This window comes from Haliotis cracherodii, unplaced genomic scaffold, assembly GCF_022045235.1.
Source record: "Haliotis cracherodii isolate W230 unplaced genomic scaffold, xgHalCrac1.p SCAF_11, whole genome shotgun sequence".
NCBI classification, from domain to species: domain Eukaryota; kingdom Metazoa; phylum Mollusca; class Gastropoda; order Lepetellida; family Haliotidae; genus Haliotis; species Haliotis cracherodii.
Genome location: NW_027266266.1, coordinates 45072233 through 45090616, shown reverse-complemented (window position 1 = coordinate 45090616; position 18384 = coordinate 45072233). Strand labels below are relative to the sequence as shown.

General features: G+C 42.5%; 2 protein-coding genes across 2 annotated transcripts in view; one reads left to right on the top strand and one right to left on the bottom strand.

Moving 5' to 3' along the window:
* Window positions 1-7134: 7134 nt before the first annotated feature.
* LOC139455859 (neutral cholesterol ester hydrolase 1-like) overlaps window positions 7135-18384 on the bottom strand; it is a 12567-nt gene continuing 1317 nt past the window's right edge. Inside the window, exons 2-6 of the mRNA XM_071237402.1 lie at window positions 12933-13097; window positions 12310-12438; window positions 11663-11783; window positions 9522-9585; window positions 7135-8102 (exon numbers count right to left, since the gene is read on the bottom strand). Of these exons, the coding sequence (XP_071093503.1) occupies window positions 7322-8102; window positions 9522-9585; window positions 11663-11783; window positions 12310-12438; window positions 12933-13085 (1248 nt within the window). The 5' untranslated portion in view covers window positions 13086-13097 and the 3' untranslated portion in view covers window positions 7135-7321. The remainder of the gene's footprint in view (window positions 8103-9521; window positions 9586-11662; window positions 11784-12309; window positions 12439-12932; window positions 13098-18384) is intronic.
* LOC139455133 (integumentary mucin A.1-like) lies at window positions 15685-17679 on the top strand. Its single transcript, XM_071236689.1, has 3 exons — window positions 15685-15703; window positions 16718-16785; window positions 17422-17679. The coding sequence occupies exons 1-3, from the start codon at window positions 15685-15687 to the stop codon at window positions 17677-17679; spliced, it is 345 nt and encodes a 114-aa protein (XP_071092790.1).

Here is an 18384-nt window from a genome sequence, read left to right as displayed (position 1 = left end):
CTGTCATTTTCAGAATATAACGTCTCAAATATTCATGATTATATTAATTTAAAATGATGTATCTAATATATATGAACTATTTACGTGACATTACTATTTATTTGTTTTCTGTTATATGTATTTGTTTACATATGTTGACTTTGTTGAGACGCCATAATCTGTTGATGTCATAATGTAGAACTTGTATGCAACGGGGACACTACGGAAGTCATGCTACACCTGGCGCATGTCCAGCAGTCTTCCACAAAACATTTTGTACGTCTTGCCTTTTTAATAATTCAAATTAATTAGTAGTTAGTTTGCTCTCCCTCACATGTTGAATTGCATTTACATTTGTATGCGTACAGGAAAACCTTGTTTTTGTCATACCTCAAACTTGTTAGATTCTTTAAACCTTCTGATAAACTTGCTATCACAATCTAACAGATTAGCTGATCAGGTTACCTCGTACTTATAACAAGATTGGCCCTGAAAATAAACCTTTAAGGTGACACGTAGTCATCGTAAGCCAGGTCTATATTTGACCTCTCGACCTCACAAACACATGACCTTTGGCCAAATGGTCCTCCAGCAGGGACTACTTTCTGTAAGATCCATACAGTGTAATACCTATTTTCTACTCAAACTATCACCTAATGTTCCCAATACGTTGAGATGGGATTTTCCTGATGTGGCAGTTTCTGTATACAGCATACAAGCATCGCTTCATATCAATGGGCACTATGAAATACATGATGCAGTTCACTAAGGTATTGTATTCATACAGTTTTCTTCATTACTTTGGACTAATGAAGAATGACATTAGTCATTGTTGATGTTTTGTAAATTTCATATGTTAGGTATAATGAGTAATGTCCACCACTTGCTAGCATAATACAATTTTCGTTCCTAAGATACGATATTTAGGCTTAAAAAAATAAAAGAATTTTTTCTCAGGCAATGGGTTTTGAAAATATAGTGCTGATGGGCTTGGTTTTTTTTGGGTGGAGTAAAAATGGAAATAAAAACAAAACGTGCAGCAAACTTTATGATGGTGCGGACAGTTCCTGAGAACGTAGACTATTATTTTTTTTAGCCTTATGATACAGGATCATGCTTGGCTAATAATATCTAATTATTTCATTGTCAGCAAGATGTTGGCAAGGTATCACAGTATTCTGATGGTCCTGCTTTAGAGATGTTTCATCATGTATCCTCCCTTTTGGCTGCATAAAAAAGGGACGTCAAGTAAGATGATGAAATGTCAGAAACCTAGTCAGTTTTCTAGGATATCGGGTACCACGAGGAGGAGATGAAGTCTTGTCCTGTATTTCTAGTATTTCTGCTTATAGTTTTAGCACCAATATTGTCATCAATGATTAAGGTGTGTTACAGTTGCAAGGGTATAACTGGGTATAACAGTAAAAATACAATAATTGTAATACTGATGAATATTTTTCAGTGATTTTTAAAGCTGTGTGATAGTACACAGCAAGTGGGTGTGTTTTGTTTATGATCAATTACAACACATGTTTTCAGACTGTGGGTACAGGTTAATGTTTTCAAGTTTGCATGAAAGAATTTCATTTGAAAAATGAACATCTTTGAAGATTGATTAATACTTAGGAACTGGTTATTTATGATAGATACCCTTCCCAAAAGTGTCATGTTTCTTTTACTCTCGCTTAATTGTAAATCACCCCCACACAGACGAATATAACAGTTGCATTGATAAGTCATGAAATTAACCTTATTATTCATATTCAACAATGAAAAAACCCTCCCACCTTACACAAGTCTTTTCAATGTTTAAGATTTTGTAACTAACACTACCTTATCCCCCAGAGTACCCCACCTCTATGGCCAGCCCACCGAACCCTGTGATAATAATCTGCCCAACTACCTGGGTAATTCATTACCAACCCACCCTTCCCCATAGTCAATAATCAACCCACCCTCCCCTGTAGTAAATAATCAACCCACCCTCCCCTATAGTAAATGATTAACCCACCCTCCCCTATAGTAAATGATCAACCCACCCTCCCCTATAGTAAATGATCAACCCACCCTCCCCTATAGTAAATGATCAACCCACCCTCCCCTATAGTAAATGATCAACCCACCCTCCCCTATAGTAGATGATTAACCCACCCTCCCCTATAGTAAATGATCAACCCACCCTCCTCTATAGTAGATGATTAATCCACCCTCCCCTATAGTAATGATCAACCCACCCTCCTCTATAGTATTTGATTAACCAACCCTCCCCCATAGTACATGATTAACCTACCCTCCCGTATAGTAAATGGCCAGCACATTTTACCTTTTCTAAACGTTGCTGTTTGGTTTCAACTGTCTGTGCCTTTGAATAGATTATGTCATTGGTGAAAACAGGTCACAAATTCTGTTACTATATGAAACTAAGATTATTGGACGATGTCATTCAATGTTGCAATAACCTTAAAGTGGTAGGTAGTTATGCTTGAAAAGCAATTAGAAATAAATATTCAATGCAAATAAATGAATACATGATAGTTCTGTTTGTTTTGCTATATCTGTTGTTCTTACAGTTATACTCGGGGAGTGGTGGTGGTGGGTGGGTGTTTGGGGGCACTCGCTGTGCAGAGTTGCATCCCTTGGGCACGCCAGAAACCGAAACCCGGTTCGCCTCGATTATGTTTCTAGGTTTGTCAGCACCATACCCGTTCTCGTGGGATTCACCGAAGTGGTAAACGTCTGAGACCTGCATTACTTCGATCTTTCCTCCAACATTAAGCTGACACGCCGGGATACAACTGGAATACTGTTAAAAGCGGCGTTAAACCCAACTCACTCACTCCCAGGATTGTAATCGGGCAAATCCAGAATTAAACCCACAGAGGATCCTCGCATCAATGGCAGCAAATGTTGAGCTGGATGGGTATCTCTTCCACTTGTCTAGTCTCCCCTCATTTACAGTGAACTGTTTTCAGGAAGACATTCCCAGTTTGGAATCCAGCTAAGAATCGTTTCCTTTCACAAGGCAACTAAATGGATCAGTTCATCAGGCTCTCAATGCATCGGTTCGTCAGGCTCTAAATGGATCGTCTGATCAAGCTACGCGACTTTGTTCATTGCATGTCCTCCTACAATGACCGCGTGGGACGTTGCTGGCAATGTCAATCGCTGGTTTGTCTGGTCCAGATTCGACTTATTTACAGGTCACAGTCATGTCCCTGGATCATTGCTGAATGTGGAGTTAAACAACAAACGTGAAGACAGTAGTTTAGAAGGAATTTTAAGTATCGCCACGAACCAAATGCATGTTCTGTTTCTAATGAGAACAAGACATGGTTCTGCCCTGTATGTTTTGCAGGTTTGAACTTTTCGCCTCCGTGGTCTAGTGGTAGAGCGTCCGCCCGGAGAGCGGAAGGTCCGGGGTTCGATCCCCGGCCGCGTCATACCAAAAGACGTTAAAAGATGGTACTTGTTGTTACCCTGACATTAAAGGGCTAAAACAAGGACTGGTCTGCTTGGAGTCAGTATACTGTGTCTGTGTGGGGTATTCATGTTAAACTGCGGCATGGTATCTCAGTGAGCTAGCACTATAAATCGGCATCAGTCCGGACTAGTACAAGCAGCCACAAACACACACGTGCATGCACGTCGCTATATAAGTGCAATAATCTTGGACACGACGTTAAACCCAATTTCACCTCACCTCAAAAGCAACATAGGCCAAATAGGCGAAGGTGGATATCTTGTCAAGATGGCGCTGAACTGTCTGACTGAGATACAGCCGAGCCTCCTGTCGGGGACCTGGGGGCGATGCATCAGTGTATGATATATTGGGACATTTCAGATTAACGGGCATCCCCAAACAAAGGAACAATGAAGCAACGTCGTTTACCTTTCTTGACTAAGGACCGCCTCCGTGGTCTTGTGGTAGAGCGTCCGTCCGGAGAGCGGAAGGTCCAGGGGTTCGATCCCCGGCCGCGCCATACCAAAAGACGTTAAAAGATGGTACTTGCTGTTACCCTGTCTGACGCTCGGCATTGAGGGGCTAAAGCAAGGACTGGTCGGCTCGGAGTCCGTATGCTGTGTCTGAGTAGGGTATTCATGTTAAACTGCGGCATGGTATCTCAGTGAGCTAGCATTATAAATCGGCATCAGTCCGGACTAGTACAAACAGCCACACACACGGGCATGCACGTCGCTATATAAATGTAATAATCCTGAACGCGGCCTTAAACCGAATTTCACCTCACCTCAACTCTTGATTAAGATGAAAAAATATTTGAAATCCGACGGCGTTCTATTGAGACAGACATATTGGTATAATCGTGTCGTCACTATATGGCTGAGATAATTCCGATGGGATGATGACATTTTAAATCTTAGTAAAGATGGTGTTTCAGCAGACAATAAGGAAAGCTTCATCATGTGTTTACCGTGTGTGAACAATCCGTTCAATCAAATGTACCTTTGCGACCAGAACATTTTAAATATCCACATCTGTATTCGTTTTTTTAATGTTTCCTAAAACACTTGCTTAGAAAGTAGTTCTGTCGTGTGGCACGGTGGAGTCCAAACTTCAGTGTGCAGGATCGGAGATCAAATATACTACATCTGCATGCAACCCGTGAAGATCCGGGTAGAATATTTCTTCAAAAAACCCTGCTTGCCGTAAAAGGCGACTATGCTTGTCGTAAGGGGCGACTAGCGGGATCGGGTGTTTGATGCGTGTCATCGATCCCAATTACGTGGATCGATGCTCATGATGTTCACTGGATTGTCTAGTCCAGACTCGATTATTTACAGACCGCCGTCATATAGCTGAAATATTGCTGAGTGCGGCGTTAAACAACAAACAAACAAACATCCGCATGCAGAAACCTTGAAGCCATATCTAACTTGGTGTCGTGAAATGGGGTTTTAACGTCGCGTGATTTCATGATGCATGCCCAGACTCTTGTCCAAACTACAGTCTGCAGCGTCAGAGATGACACCCACTACCTCTGCATGTAAATACCTTGAAGCTGTATTAACAAGGTGAGGTGAAATGGGGTTTAACGTCGCCTTCAATATTAGTGCACTTACATAGCGACGTGACTGCACGTGTGATTGTACTTGTTACCCTACCTGGCTTGGTATTAAGGAGATACAACAAGGATTGGTCGGCTCAAGCCGTTGCAGGTTACGGAAAGCGGCGAGTGGTGACGAATGTGGTGTATCCATGTAAAACTACCGCATGGTATCTCAGTGGGCTAGCACTATAGAAGCAGCATTAGTCTGGACTAGTACCAACAGACACGGCGACTAACGGGATCGGGGCGTCAGGCTCGCTGACTTGGTTGATGCATGTCATCGATCCCAATTGCGTGGATCGATGTTCATGATATCAGTCACTGGATTGTCTGGTCCAGACTCGATTATTCACAGACCGCCGTCATATAGCTGGAATATTGCTGAGAGCGGCGTTAAACAACAAACCAACCAACCAACCAACAGACACACATGCATGTACGTCGCTATGTATTGCAGTAATTTTGAACGCGACGTCAACCCCATTTCACTTCACCTCGAACCTCACATACATAAAGCACTTGCTGTTGAGTATATAAAGGTTTCAAGACTACGTGGAAACAGCATCTCAAAATGATCCGTGTCGCCCATGCACAGTTCCTGCAATTATCTGCACAATAATGAAAAGCTCAGAAATTCCTTTGAATCGTTTTATTATATATGACATCACAACTCACCCGAACGAACGAAATATGCTTTAAGACTAATTACAGAATATGTCAAACACCACATTGCTTTCCACGGTGGATCAGACACTGTTCATCTCTGTATAATAGTAATAAATGTGAGTGAGTGAGTGAGTTCGGTTTAACGCCACTTTTAACAGTATTCCAGTTATATCACGGCGTGTCAGGTTAATGTGGGAGGAAAGCCCGAAGTGATGCAGGTCTTAGACGTTTACCACTTCGGTGAAACCCACGAGCACGAGTATGGTGCTGACAAACCTAGAAACATAATCGTTGCGAACCGGGATTCAAACCCACAATCATAGGTTTCTGGCGTGCCCAAGGGACGCAACTCTGCACAGCAAATTGCGGCGCCTTAGACGACTGGGCCACCCGTGCCCCCGCAATAAATGTGAAATGGACATGTATTTAAAGATACATCCTCGTCAGAATGTCTGACACATGTGCATCTATACTCACGTTGCATGCAGTGTATAGCATACAATGAACCGCAAAGAGACACTTGAGACACCCGATGTTTAAAATAAAATGCATTGTATTTGGACAATGATTAGTTGTTAGGAATGTAGTACTATTTAATGTAAGCAGTGGTGAGGAAGTTATTATTTTTAGGTGCTAAAATTATCTGTAAACTTCTGGAATCGCATGGATGGATGTCAAGCGTTATAGAAACATGTCGAATATTCTGTAATTTTCTAGCCGCGAGACTGGTCTGGCACTGTGTGGAAATTTCCAGAACCTTGTGAGACCACATAAGTGGAGTGGGTGCGTGCCTGTCTCATCTCACATTACATCAAGACCAGCTTTCGTGTGAAAATCACTTCTCACCACTCTCGGAAGCTTGACCATTGTGTTGGCGAGGTGATTATTATTCTTGTCGTTGTCATTTCTCACATTTTATACTGCCATTGGATATTGTATATACCACTCTATTGTGTACTGCCATTGTAATTTGTATTCCTAGTTAGTTTTGTAATACAATTGTTGATTGCATACCAGTCGTTTGTTGTTTGCTGGTTTCACACTAAATTCTTTTACAGTAAACTACGTTTATAACGAACACACTTATAACGAACTGACAGATATAACGACACGTGACATATTGATACGCGATTTCGTATCTCTTTGTGACGACATTGTCATTAGGGCACCACCATTGCTAACACGCGAGATGAATTAACGTTAGCGTTTTCATTCATATATCTATATATTTATCATACACATATATATCTACGTATAAAGGAGAAAATGCATCTCCCTCAATATGTCTAATTATCCTTTGACCATGACCTAAAGTTAGTGAGTAGATGCAATACTAGACTGACCCTTAGTCCCAGAAATAAACTTATCTTATCTAAAATATGTATCTACAAAATATAAATATATAATCCAAATGGATCGCAGAACAATGCTTTATTCTAGAGCCGAGGCAATCTAGACTTGCCCAATCTTTCTAGACTTGTGTTGGACTCCTTTTTCTATCTATTCTCTATGGTCTGGGAGACGGACTAATGTCATGTGTAATTCGACCATACTGTAATATGCATGGAGGGGGGTACAGGAGAGGTACACACAACGCCTAGAGTTTATGTTCATAAACGTTTCTTCAAGAAGGCCACAAGATCTGCCAGAGCCCGCTTGCCCACTTCAAAGGGGATCGGCCCGTCAAAGAAGAAGATCATTCCATGGAAGCCCTCTTTATAGTGGGCCAGATGTACATCCACGCCTGCATTCTTCAATCGCTGCGCATACATCAACCCGTCGTCGCGCAGTACGTCATATCCGGCGGTTAACACATAGGTCAAAGGTAGATCTCTGTACTCGGCGTCATCGGCCATCAATGGTGCGAAGTAGGGATCAAGTACTGTGCGTTCAATTGTCGAGAATAGTTTTTCATTTCCGAAATCTGTGGGTTTGGATGGCGACTTCAAACTCTCTGTCCTGATGTGCTCCTTCATGTAGTATTTCGGGCAAATTCTTTCCGCGTATTTCGACTTCTTGATAGCAGGTGAAGTGTGCTTGTTGGCGAGGATGTCGCCCATGTGATCGTAGCTGATGTTGCCGTAGTTCAGCCAGTAGGACAACATGGAGACGTCGTTCAGCATCCCGGGGATATACATCCTGTTCTCGATGTACGAAGGAGTCTGGAGATCAAGCAGCTGAAGACATGGGTATATCGGAACTTGGATCTTGATTTTTTTCTTCAGGCGGAGGGCCACTGCAGCAGTGAGATGTCCGCCGGCGCTGTCTCCAGATATCGCTACTCTCGTCGGATCTACTTTCAGCTTAGCGGCGTTGTTCAAAACGTATTCGGTTGCGGTGAGACAGTCTTCAAAGGGAATAGGATGGGCATGCTCTGGAGACTGACGGTACCTGTTTAAGGAAAATACAATGCAATTATTTAGTGCGCGATGGATATATTTGACTTTGGCACAGAGTCCTTGAGGTTCATATACCTTTCGGGGGCGCGGGTGGCCCAGTCATCTAAAGCGCCGCAGAGTTGCGTGCTTTGGGCACACCAGAACCTATAATCGTGGGTTCGAATCCTGGTTCGCCCCGATTGTTTCTAGGTTTGTCAGCACCACACCCGAGCTGGTGGGTTTCATCAAAGTGATGAACGTGTAAGATCTGCATCCCTTCGAAGTTTCCACCCACATCAAGCTGACACGCCGTGATACAACTGGAATACTGTTCAAAGCTGCCTTTGTAGCGGTCGGGTAGCCTAGTGGTTAAAGCTTTCGCTCGTCGAGCCGAAGACCCAGGTTCGATTCCCAACTCGCTCTATCACTCATATTCCCTACAGTGCCCAGTAAGATAGTAAATAAGCCCTGGGCGAGATGGACCTCTCAGCCATACGCAAGTGCTGAGGTTGAAGGGTTAGGACGTCCACATGCAAAGGTTCCACGAAGTTTTTTAAAGATCTGCATTTTCCCTTGTTTAGTGACGTAATACAAGGTGTAGATATGGTAATGTTTGTTGGGTTCAATTACGACAAAGTCTACGTGTAAAGAAGGTTTATGAAAGGCATTTATAGGTGATACACATGAGGAAGATAACTTATGGATGTCAAATACCCAACGTTTCGTTTCATAACTTAAGTACTGGCTTACATACTATCAGCGCTAATTACTGTAAAGTGTTGGCCTCTACTGTCCATTGCTAATCACCAATCAGTGCCAAACATCTGTTGGCGGCTTCCCTTGTTAGTTTCCACCTTTCGTTATCTTATTAATTTTGTTGTCCTTACATGTACATGTACATCCTGGCATTCATTCACCTGATGAAGGGGTAAGCATATACTCCGAAACGTTGTGTTGACATCCATATATTCTCTTCCTTAACTTGCTGTGTGTGTTCAGTATTGTCTTTTCTACAGTTGGTTGTTATCCCGATAAGCTGTAAAACTTGAGGTCCCTAAAGAATTGATTTTTTGGCAATGCCGTGGTTATCGGAGTATGAATCGTGCAATGGAGATTTCGTCTGTTTGTGGAAAGGCTAGTGTCAATGCTTATCAGTCACTTGTTGATAGGCGTGTCACCACCAGATGAGTAGCCATTACTTTCAAGATATATATGCACATGTGTGTGTGTGTGTGTGTGTGTGTGTGTGTGTGTGTGTGTGTGTGAGTGAGAGAGTGCTCTCTGCCTCATGGCATTCATTCACCTGATGAAGGAGTAAGCATATGCTCCGAAACGTTGTATTCCTCATAATAAAGAAGTTGACATCCATATATTCTCTTCTTTAAGGTTTATGTTGTTCAGATCGTCTGAAATCCTCTAACTTGTATCTCACCCCACTGACACGATGACCATGGACACTCTCTTGGCCAGCTCCCTCATCGTCGGGTCGTACACACCTGGAAACAACATCAAGTCCACAATGGTGACGAGTATGACTACGTCGGGTTAACACCGTTCAAGATGTTAATATGGGTATTGAAGGAAACAATCGAAGAATACTCCAACACGGGAAGACCTTGAGTAACACGTGACCTTATGACGTCACAATGACTTCCCTTCTCGACGCCAGTGGACTACCACTGAGGATCCCCGTGCGCCAAAAAATAAGCCTCGTTTTTATGAAGCAGCTCTTGGAATGTTCGTATGATGACTTACACCAATTCAATAACGGACGCCTAGTGTGCTTCTGAAGATTGACCAAACCTTAGTCTTGTTATTGTGACAGGTGAGTTGTAACCTACCTACAGATAGCCGGGACACCACCACATCATGCGTCATGTGTCATGTGCCATGTGTCATGTGTCAGTTGATTGTAACCTAACTACAGACAGCCAGGACCTGCCACCATCACGTCATGTGTCATTGTGACAGGTAAGTTGTAACCTACCTATAGACAGCCAGGAACAGCCACCACCACGTCATGTGTCATGTGTCATGTGTCGTGGTGACAGGTACGTTGTAACCTACCTATAGACAGCCAGGAACAGCCACCACCACGTCATGTGTCATGTGTCATGTGTCGTGGTGACAGGTACGTTGTAACCTACCTATAGACAGCCAGGAACATCCACCACCACGTCATGTGTCATGTGTCATGGTGACAGGTAAGTTGTAACCTACCTATAGACAGCCAGGAACAGCCACCATTACGTCATGTGTCATGCGTCACGGTGCCAGGAGAGTTGTAACATACCTATAGACAGCCAGGACACCACCACCACGTCATGTGTCATGTGTCATGTGTCGTGGTGACAGGTAAGTTGTAACCTACCTATAGACAGCCAGGAACAGCCAACACCACGTCATGTGTCATGTGTCATGGTGACAGGTACGTTGTAACCTACCTATAGACAGCCAGGAACAGCCACCACCACGTCATGTGTCATGTGTCATGTGTCATGGTGACAGGTACGTTGTAACCTACCTATAGACAGCCAGGAACAGCCACCACCACGTCATGTGTCATGTGTCATGTGTCATGGTGACAGGTAAGTTGTAACCTACCTTTAGACAGCCAGGAACAGCCACCACCACGTCATGTGTCATGTGTCATGGTGACAGGTAAGTTGTAACCTACCTATAGACAGCCAGGAACAGCCACCACCACGTCATGTGTCATGTGTCATGGTGACAGGTAAGTTGTAACCTACCTATAGACAGCCAGGAACAGCCACCACCACGTCATGTGTCATGTGTCATGGTAACAGGTACGTTGTAACCTACCTATAGACAGCCAGGAACAGCCAACACCACGTCATGTGTCATGTGTCATGGTGACAGGTAAGTTGTAACCTACTTATAGACAACCTACCTATAGACAGCCAGGAACAGCCACCACCACGTCATGTGTCATGTGTCATGGTAACAGGTACGTTGTAGCCTACCTATAGACAGCCAGGAACAGCCACCACCACGTCATGTGTCATGTGTCATGGTGACAGGTAAGTTGTAACCTACTTATAGACAGCCAGGAACAGCCACCACCACGTCATGTGTCATGTGTCATGGTGACAGGTAAGTTGTAACCTACCTATAGACAGCCAGGAACAGCCACCACCACGTCATGTGTCATGTGTCATGGTAACAGGTACGTTGTAACCTACCTTTAGACAGCCAGGACACCAACACCACGTCATGTGTCATGTGTCATGTTGACAGGTAAGTTGTAACCTATCTATAGACAGTCGGGAACAGCCACCACCACGTCATGTGTCTTGTGTCATGGTGACAGGTAAGTTGTAACCTACCTATAGACAGCCAGGAACAGCCACCACCACGTCATGTGTCATGTGTCATGGTGACAGGTAAGTTGTAACCTACCTATAGACAGCCAGGACACCAACACGTCATGTGTAATGTGTCATGGTGACAGGTACGTTGTAACCTACCTACAGGCAGCCAGGACCCCACCACCACGTCATGTGTCATGTGTCATGTGTCATGTGTCATGGTGCTAAAAGAGTTGTAACCTACCTATAGACAGCCAGGACCAGCCACCACCATGATAGTACACCAACACAGGTCTCTCCTTCCCAGTACAGGAGGCGGGCTCGTACACTCTCACATCCACTCCGTTAAACTGGGTGTCCGTTATCTGGAGGTTAATAATGCTAATCATATTTAGTTCGCTGACACTAAAAACGTATAAACATTAACATATACCGATATCACAGGTGGTTTATTACTGTTTTGTGAAACATTTTAACCATTGAACAAATTAATCAATGTCAATCAGGGGCGGTCGTGTAGCCTAGTGGTTAAAGCGTTCGCTCGTCACGCCAAAGACCCGGGTTCGATTCCCGACATGTGTGAAGCCCATTTCTGGTGTCCCCCGCCGTGATATTGCTGGAATATTGCTAAAAGCGGCGAAAAACCATACTCACTCACTAACTCACTCACTCACTCACTCAAAGTCAATTATGGTTCTGTTGTCGGTTTTCTTTCGAAGAATACTCTTCTTTCTGTCTGGGGAATTAACCCGTTTTAAAGAATATGCTCGCATATGATGACATGGTGGAATTTAGACGGTGTGTTTGCTGTGTTAACTTTGAAAATTAAATCTTTTAAATCTTCAGGCTCCTTGTCTGTAAATTGAACACATCCCATGTGTAGTTTCCCACCTTTATTTCTGGATCTTCGCCTTTTCCAAACGGATTTCCGGTAATGAGCGTTGTCAAGACAACGTCCACCATCTTCCTGGTAAACCACGTGACACCGCCGGTAAAGCCGAAATCATGGAGGGACAGAATCTGTTTTTGGAAGAGGCGAATTTTGAGTTTTAGATTTATGTACTCACAACAGTACAGTTACTACGGTTATAACGAACACGCTTATAAAGAACTGACGGATATAACGGACTTACTTTTTTGGTCCCGACTGTTTGCTGTAGCTATACTGTATATATGCTTATAACGAACTACGGTTATAACGAACTAAAATTAGTAGTCCCTTTGAGTTCGTTATAACCGTATTTTACTGTATTCATATAAATTTTTCACAATCTTAAAACCTCTTTGTCAAGGGTTATTTCACATCACCACTTTTCCATGGTTCAAAAAGAATTCTTTGATATTGACGTTCACAGCCACACTCTTTACGAGTAATAAATAAATCAGCAATATCCTCACATTCTGTTGTGTGGTTTTGTATCGGCTCACTTTTCAGACGTTTAGTAGAAATATGTCAACATAGATAATGCACGTTTTACCAATCTCATCGACCTTTTTCAGTTATTAATACATACTAGTTTGCCATTAGTTCTGAGAGCAGCGTCCAGGATCCTGGCATTCCAGACTTCCGGCACCCCCTCGGGGACAGGCGTGTCCAGGTAACGGAACAATCCGAACGCCAGGTAGGACGCCACCACGGCCGTCAGCAGGTGCTTTAGTATGGTCATCTTGATAAAGACCTGCGTGGATGAACAGGGCATACGATAAGATCATTATGTTTCAAGGCTTGTCAGCACCTTATCAGTGCTGGTGGGTTTCACCAAAGTGAGTGAGTGAGTGAGTTGGGTTTAACGTCGCTTTTAACAGTATTCCAGTCATATCACGGCGTGTCAGTTTAATTTTGGAGGAAAGCCCGAAGTGATGCAGGTCTCAGACGTTTATCACTTCAGTGAAACCCACGAGCACGGGTATGGTGCTGACAAACCTAGGAACATAATCGGGGCGAACCGGGATTCGAACCCACATGCCCAAGGGACGCAACTCTACACAACGAATCGCGGCGCCTTAGAAGACTGGACCACCCGTGCCACCCGTGCCACCGAACTGAAATCCTGTTCTATGTTGCGTTCAAATGAAATCAAAAGATACATAAATTGTTGCATATATTCTAGCCTTAAAAACAAATCGTACACTGAGGCTAGTTAAAGGGGCACTGATCTAACGCCATTTCCCGGACTGGTTGTTGCCTTTGTTATTGTTTTTTCCCCCGTGAGTACCCAGATGATACGCAATGCAACTAAGCGTGACCAGAGACTGGGCTACCGTCTGCAAGGACTGCTAAATAAACTAGGAGGCTGGAGGCAATATTTGTTTTACGCATTTTTGAATAAACACTGATTGGTTAAATGTGATCTATAAAGATTCGACAAAGGGCGCATGTTAATTAATTTCTTCAGCCTAAACAAACAGACAAAAAGAACGGCGGAGCTCATCGGAAGTCGTCATTTGGAAATACCCCAGATGGTTATAGTTTAATACTAAAAAAAAGGTATCCATGCAGTGAAAGCATTTTCGGATTTCGGATTGCGTCGATAATACGATTATTACTCCCTTGTTGTCATCCACGTTTTCTCGTATAACCCTACACTTGTGTATTTGTCGTCATTCACTTGATGCTCAGTTAATGAATTTATTACAGGTACAATTAGTGGTAGCACCACTTAGATTACCTGACAAAGGTTCTCATTTGGCATTTATTGTGTCTGGGGTAATTATTCAATCTAAATCCAGGTTTGAAGTGAGCTGAAATGTGCGTTATGTAATATGCACGTGGCAGCCCAGCACGAGATGAATGATCAGTTGATTTACTTTTTTAGGTAAATCAACGGATCGTTCCTAGTCATCAAAGGATTAACAGAAAATACGTTGATTGATTAATCACTGTTATCCTGCACAGTGGATATGTCAAAAGTGACTGTTTACATGTCTAGGTTTACTAAAACAAAGGGAATACACTCATATCATGGCGTGAAGTGCCGATGTAAAAACAACATACTTTGTTCAAAGGGTTAACTGATAATACGTTGATTGGTTGCTCATTGTTATCAAACTCAGTGGATTTTTTAGGAACCGTGGACGTTATGAAAATAGTTGTCACGTGGCCTTTCTCAGCCAACCCTTGAGACTTGACACCTATGTGAAACACCTGAAACAATCCAAGTGATCAGTTGAGAAACGAACACTGGTGATAATATCCCGAAACAATATATATCTTTTAGAATATTTGATAGTTACAGAGACACGTGACATCGAATAAGTTATTTTGTATAGCTGCAGATGAGTGGGACATTATTCCTTTGTGTGGATATTCACGGATACATTCCTCGAACAAGGAAGCTGCCTATTTATACACATAAATTTGGTAAGTTGTAATTATGATATTTGCATTTTGTTTTCCTTCATTTGAACCGATTCGTTCTTGTTTCTCAACGTCTTGGTTGGGAAATTCTTCAATGCGCGATAGACGTTGTTTTCACAGGTCATTTCCTTTGTAAGCGTGTATAGATTACCGTCAATTTGTAAAATGTGATTCTCTCAGGCAATTTATAAAATGTGTAAATATTTCAGTCATTTTGACTAAAAAATCTGTCCAGATTGATTAAGACGATCAAAAGGGCCTACAAACATCACAACAGATTATTATGTAGGATTAGAAGCCAAACAACATAGAAATGTACTTTTCAACGTAACATTTTCAGTCTCTTGGTGATGACATTAAACATCAAAATGTTTGGAATTCGTTATCATAATAATACAGATGGAAATGTTTTTCAGTCACTTTGTAAAATAACTGAATATTTATACGTTTAATAAATATGTTACACATTTTGACAGTAAAAAAATATACACACTATAAAAAAAAGCAATGCTCAGATGAAATATTTACTTTGTGTTGCAAGTCAAAATAGTGTAAACGAAAATCGCAAAATTACCAAGCAAGTGACTTATCAAAACTTCGTCACCATTACCGATGCTACCCACAAAAATACCTACATTTCCTTATTATCTCGAAAACTGTATTTCATTTTGTTGATCAATGTGACCATACGCTCTTATTACTACCGGTATCCATAAAAGTGACTAATGCGCTTAAAAATGGCGCAACAGAGGTCGCGAGCTAGTCTAGATTTCTGCTCTACATCCGGGTACTCACTGGGAAAAAACAATAACAAAGGCAACAACCAGTCCCGGGGAATTGCGTTAGATCAGTGCCCCTTTAAAGGTCCCGCAGCGCTACGATAGTGAAAGGGGAAACGATAGAACCAAATGCGTGGAATTAAGGAAGGTAAATAAGCGTGGAATTTAGTGGGGTAATTAAGCGTGGAATTTAGGGGGGTAAATAAGCGTGGAATTTACGGGGGTAATTAAGCGTGGAATTTAGGGGGGTAAATAAGCCTGGAATTTAGGGGGGTAATTAAGGGGGGTATTTAGGGGGGTATTTAAGCGTGGAATTTAGGGGGGTAAATAAGCGTGGAATTTACGGGGGTAATTAAGCGTGGAATTTAAGGGGGTATTTAGGGGGGTATTTAAGCGTGGAATTTAGGGGGGTAAATAAGCGTGGAATTTACGGGGGTAATTAAGCGTGGAATTTAGGGGGGTAAATAAGCGTGGAATTTAGGGGTAAATAAGCGTGGAATTTAGGGGGGTAAATAAGCGTGGAATTTACGGGGGTAAATAAGCGTGGAATTTAGGGGTAAATAAGCGTGGAATTTACGGGGGTAAATAAGCGTGGAATTTAGGGGGGTAAATAAGCGTGGAATTTACGGGGGCAATTAAGCGTGGAATTTAAGGGGGTAATTAAGCGTGGAATTTAGGGTGGTAAATAAGCGTCGAATTTAGGGGTAAATAAGCGTGGAATTTACGGGGGTAAAATACCATGGAATTTACGGGGGTATATGCAGGACATTATCATTATTGGCACGAATTTCCAGTGCGGTATCCTTTGATGCTTCATCCGCCTAACTGCTGCTGTCTTCAGATACAAACTGGAGCGCCATCTGGTGAGCGATTTTAGTGGTTATTACAACTACCTTTGCCGCAGAGACTACTGCTACTACCTTTACTGCAGAGACTACTACTACCTTTACTGCAGAGACTACTACTGCTACTTTTACTGCAGAGACTACTACTGCTACTTTTACTGCAGAGACTACTACTGCTACTTTTACTGCAGAGACTACTACTACCTTTACTGCAGAAACTACTACTGCTACTAATACTGGAGAGACTACTACTACCTTTACTGCAGAAACTACTACTAACTTTACTGCAGAGAATACAACTTCTACCTTTACTGCAGAGACTACCACTACCTTTACAGCAGAGACTACCACTACCTTTACTGCAGAGACTACTACTACCTTCACTGCAGAGACTACTACTACCATTACTGCAGAGACTACTACTACCTTTACTGCAGAGACTACTACTACCTTCACTGCAGAGACTACTACTACCTTCACTGCAGAGACTACTACTAACTTTACTGCAGAGACTACTACTACCTTTACTGCAGAGACTACTACTACCTTTAATGCAGAGACTACTACTACCTTCACTGCAGAGACTACTACTACCTTTACTGCAGAGACTACTTCTACCTTTAATGCAGAGACCACTACTACCTTTGCTGCAGAGACTACTACTGCTACTAATACTGCAGAGACTACTACTACCTTTACTGCAGAGACTACTACTAACTTTACTGCAGAGACTACTACTACCTGTACTGCAGACACTACTACTACCTTTACTGCAGAGACTACTACTACCTTTACTGCAGAGACTACTACTACCTTTAGTGCAGAGACTACTACTACCTTTATCGCAGAGACTACCACTACCTTTACTGCAGAGCCTACCACTACCATTAATGCAGAGACTACTACTACTACCTTTAGTGCAGAGACTACTACTACCTTTACTGCAGAGACTACTACTACCTTTACTGCAGAGACTACTACTACCTTTACTGCAGAGACTACTACTACCTTTATCGCAGAGACTACTACTACCTTTGCTGCAGAGACTACCACTACCTTTACTGCAGAGACTACTACTACCTTTACTGCAGAGACTACTACTACCTTTACTGCAGAGACTACCACTACCTTTACTGCAGAGACCACTACTACCTTTACTGCAGAGACTACCACTACCATTACTGCAGAGACTACTACTACCATTACTGCAGAGACTACTACTACCTTTAGTGCAGAGACTACTACTATTACTACATCTTCGTCTGAGCTTACCTCTTAAACTAGGGGCGTTCGGGTAGCCTAGTGGATAAAGCTTTCGCCGAAGACCCTGGTTCAATTCCCTCCATGGGTACAATGTGTCCCCCGTCGTGATAGAGCTGAAATATTGCTAAAAGCAATACTCACTCATCTTATCCTTAACCCATACCATCTAAGAATCAGTCATGTAATACCTCAAAATGTCTGTCACCATGAACCAATTTCAGCTATCCAGTGTACAATGTCTCCGCTCTTGGATAATCACGGTGGGCCAATTCGGTACAGTATCTCCTCCATCTCAGTATACATCTCCATCGAAATCAGAAGATTCCCCCAAAATCTCTCACATATACATATTTAGATTTCAGGTTTACTTTTGCGTCGTGTCATTCGAATGTATTATTATCAAGATGACCGTGCAACGCCCTCGGTAGTCGAGGGTGGCCACCAACAGGACGGAGAGAAATTCGGATCACAGACATTCCCATAGCCTCAACTGGCAGTCAACATACTAACACCTGTTCACCTGTAAGTATATCAGCATATTGCCTGTACACTTTGTGAACCAATATTAATATACTCTGCAAAAAAAGAAAGAAGTTATTTTAGATGTTTATTATATATACCGTATAAATAATCAACAGATGGTAATCATGTTTTCAGCCGTGTAAGGTCGGGCGTTGTCTTGTTGGAAAATGACGTTTGCTTGATGCATAATGAGAAGAAC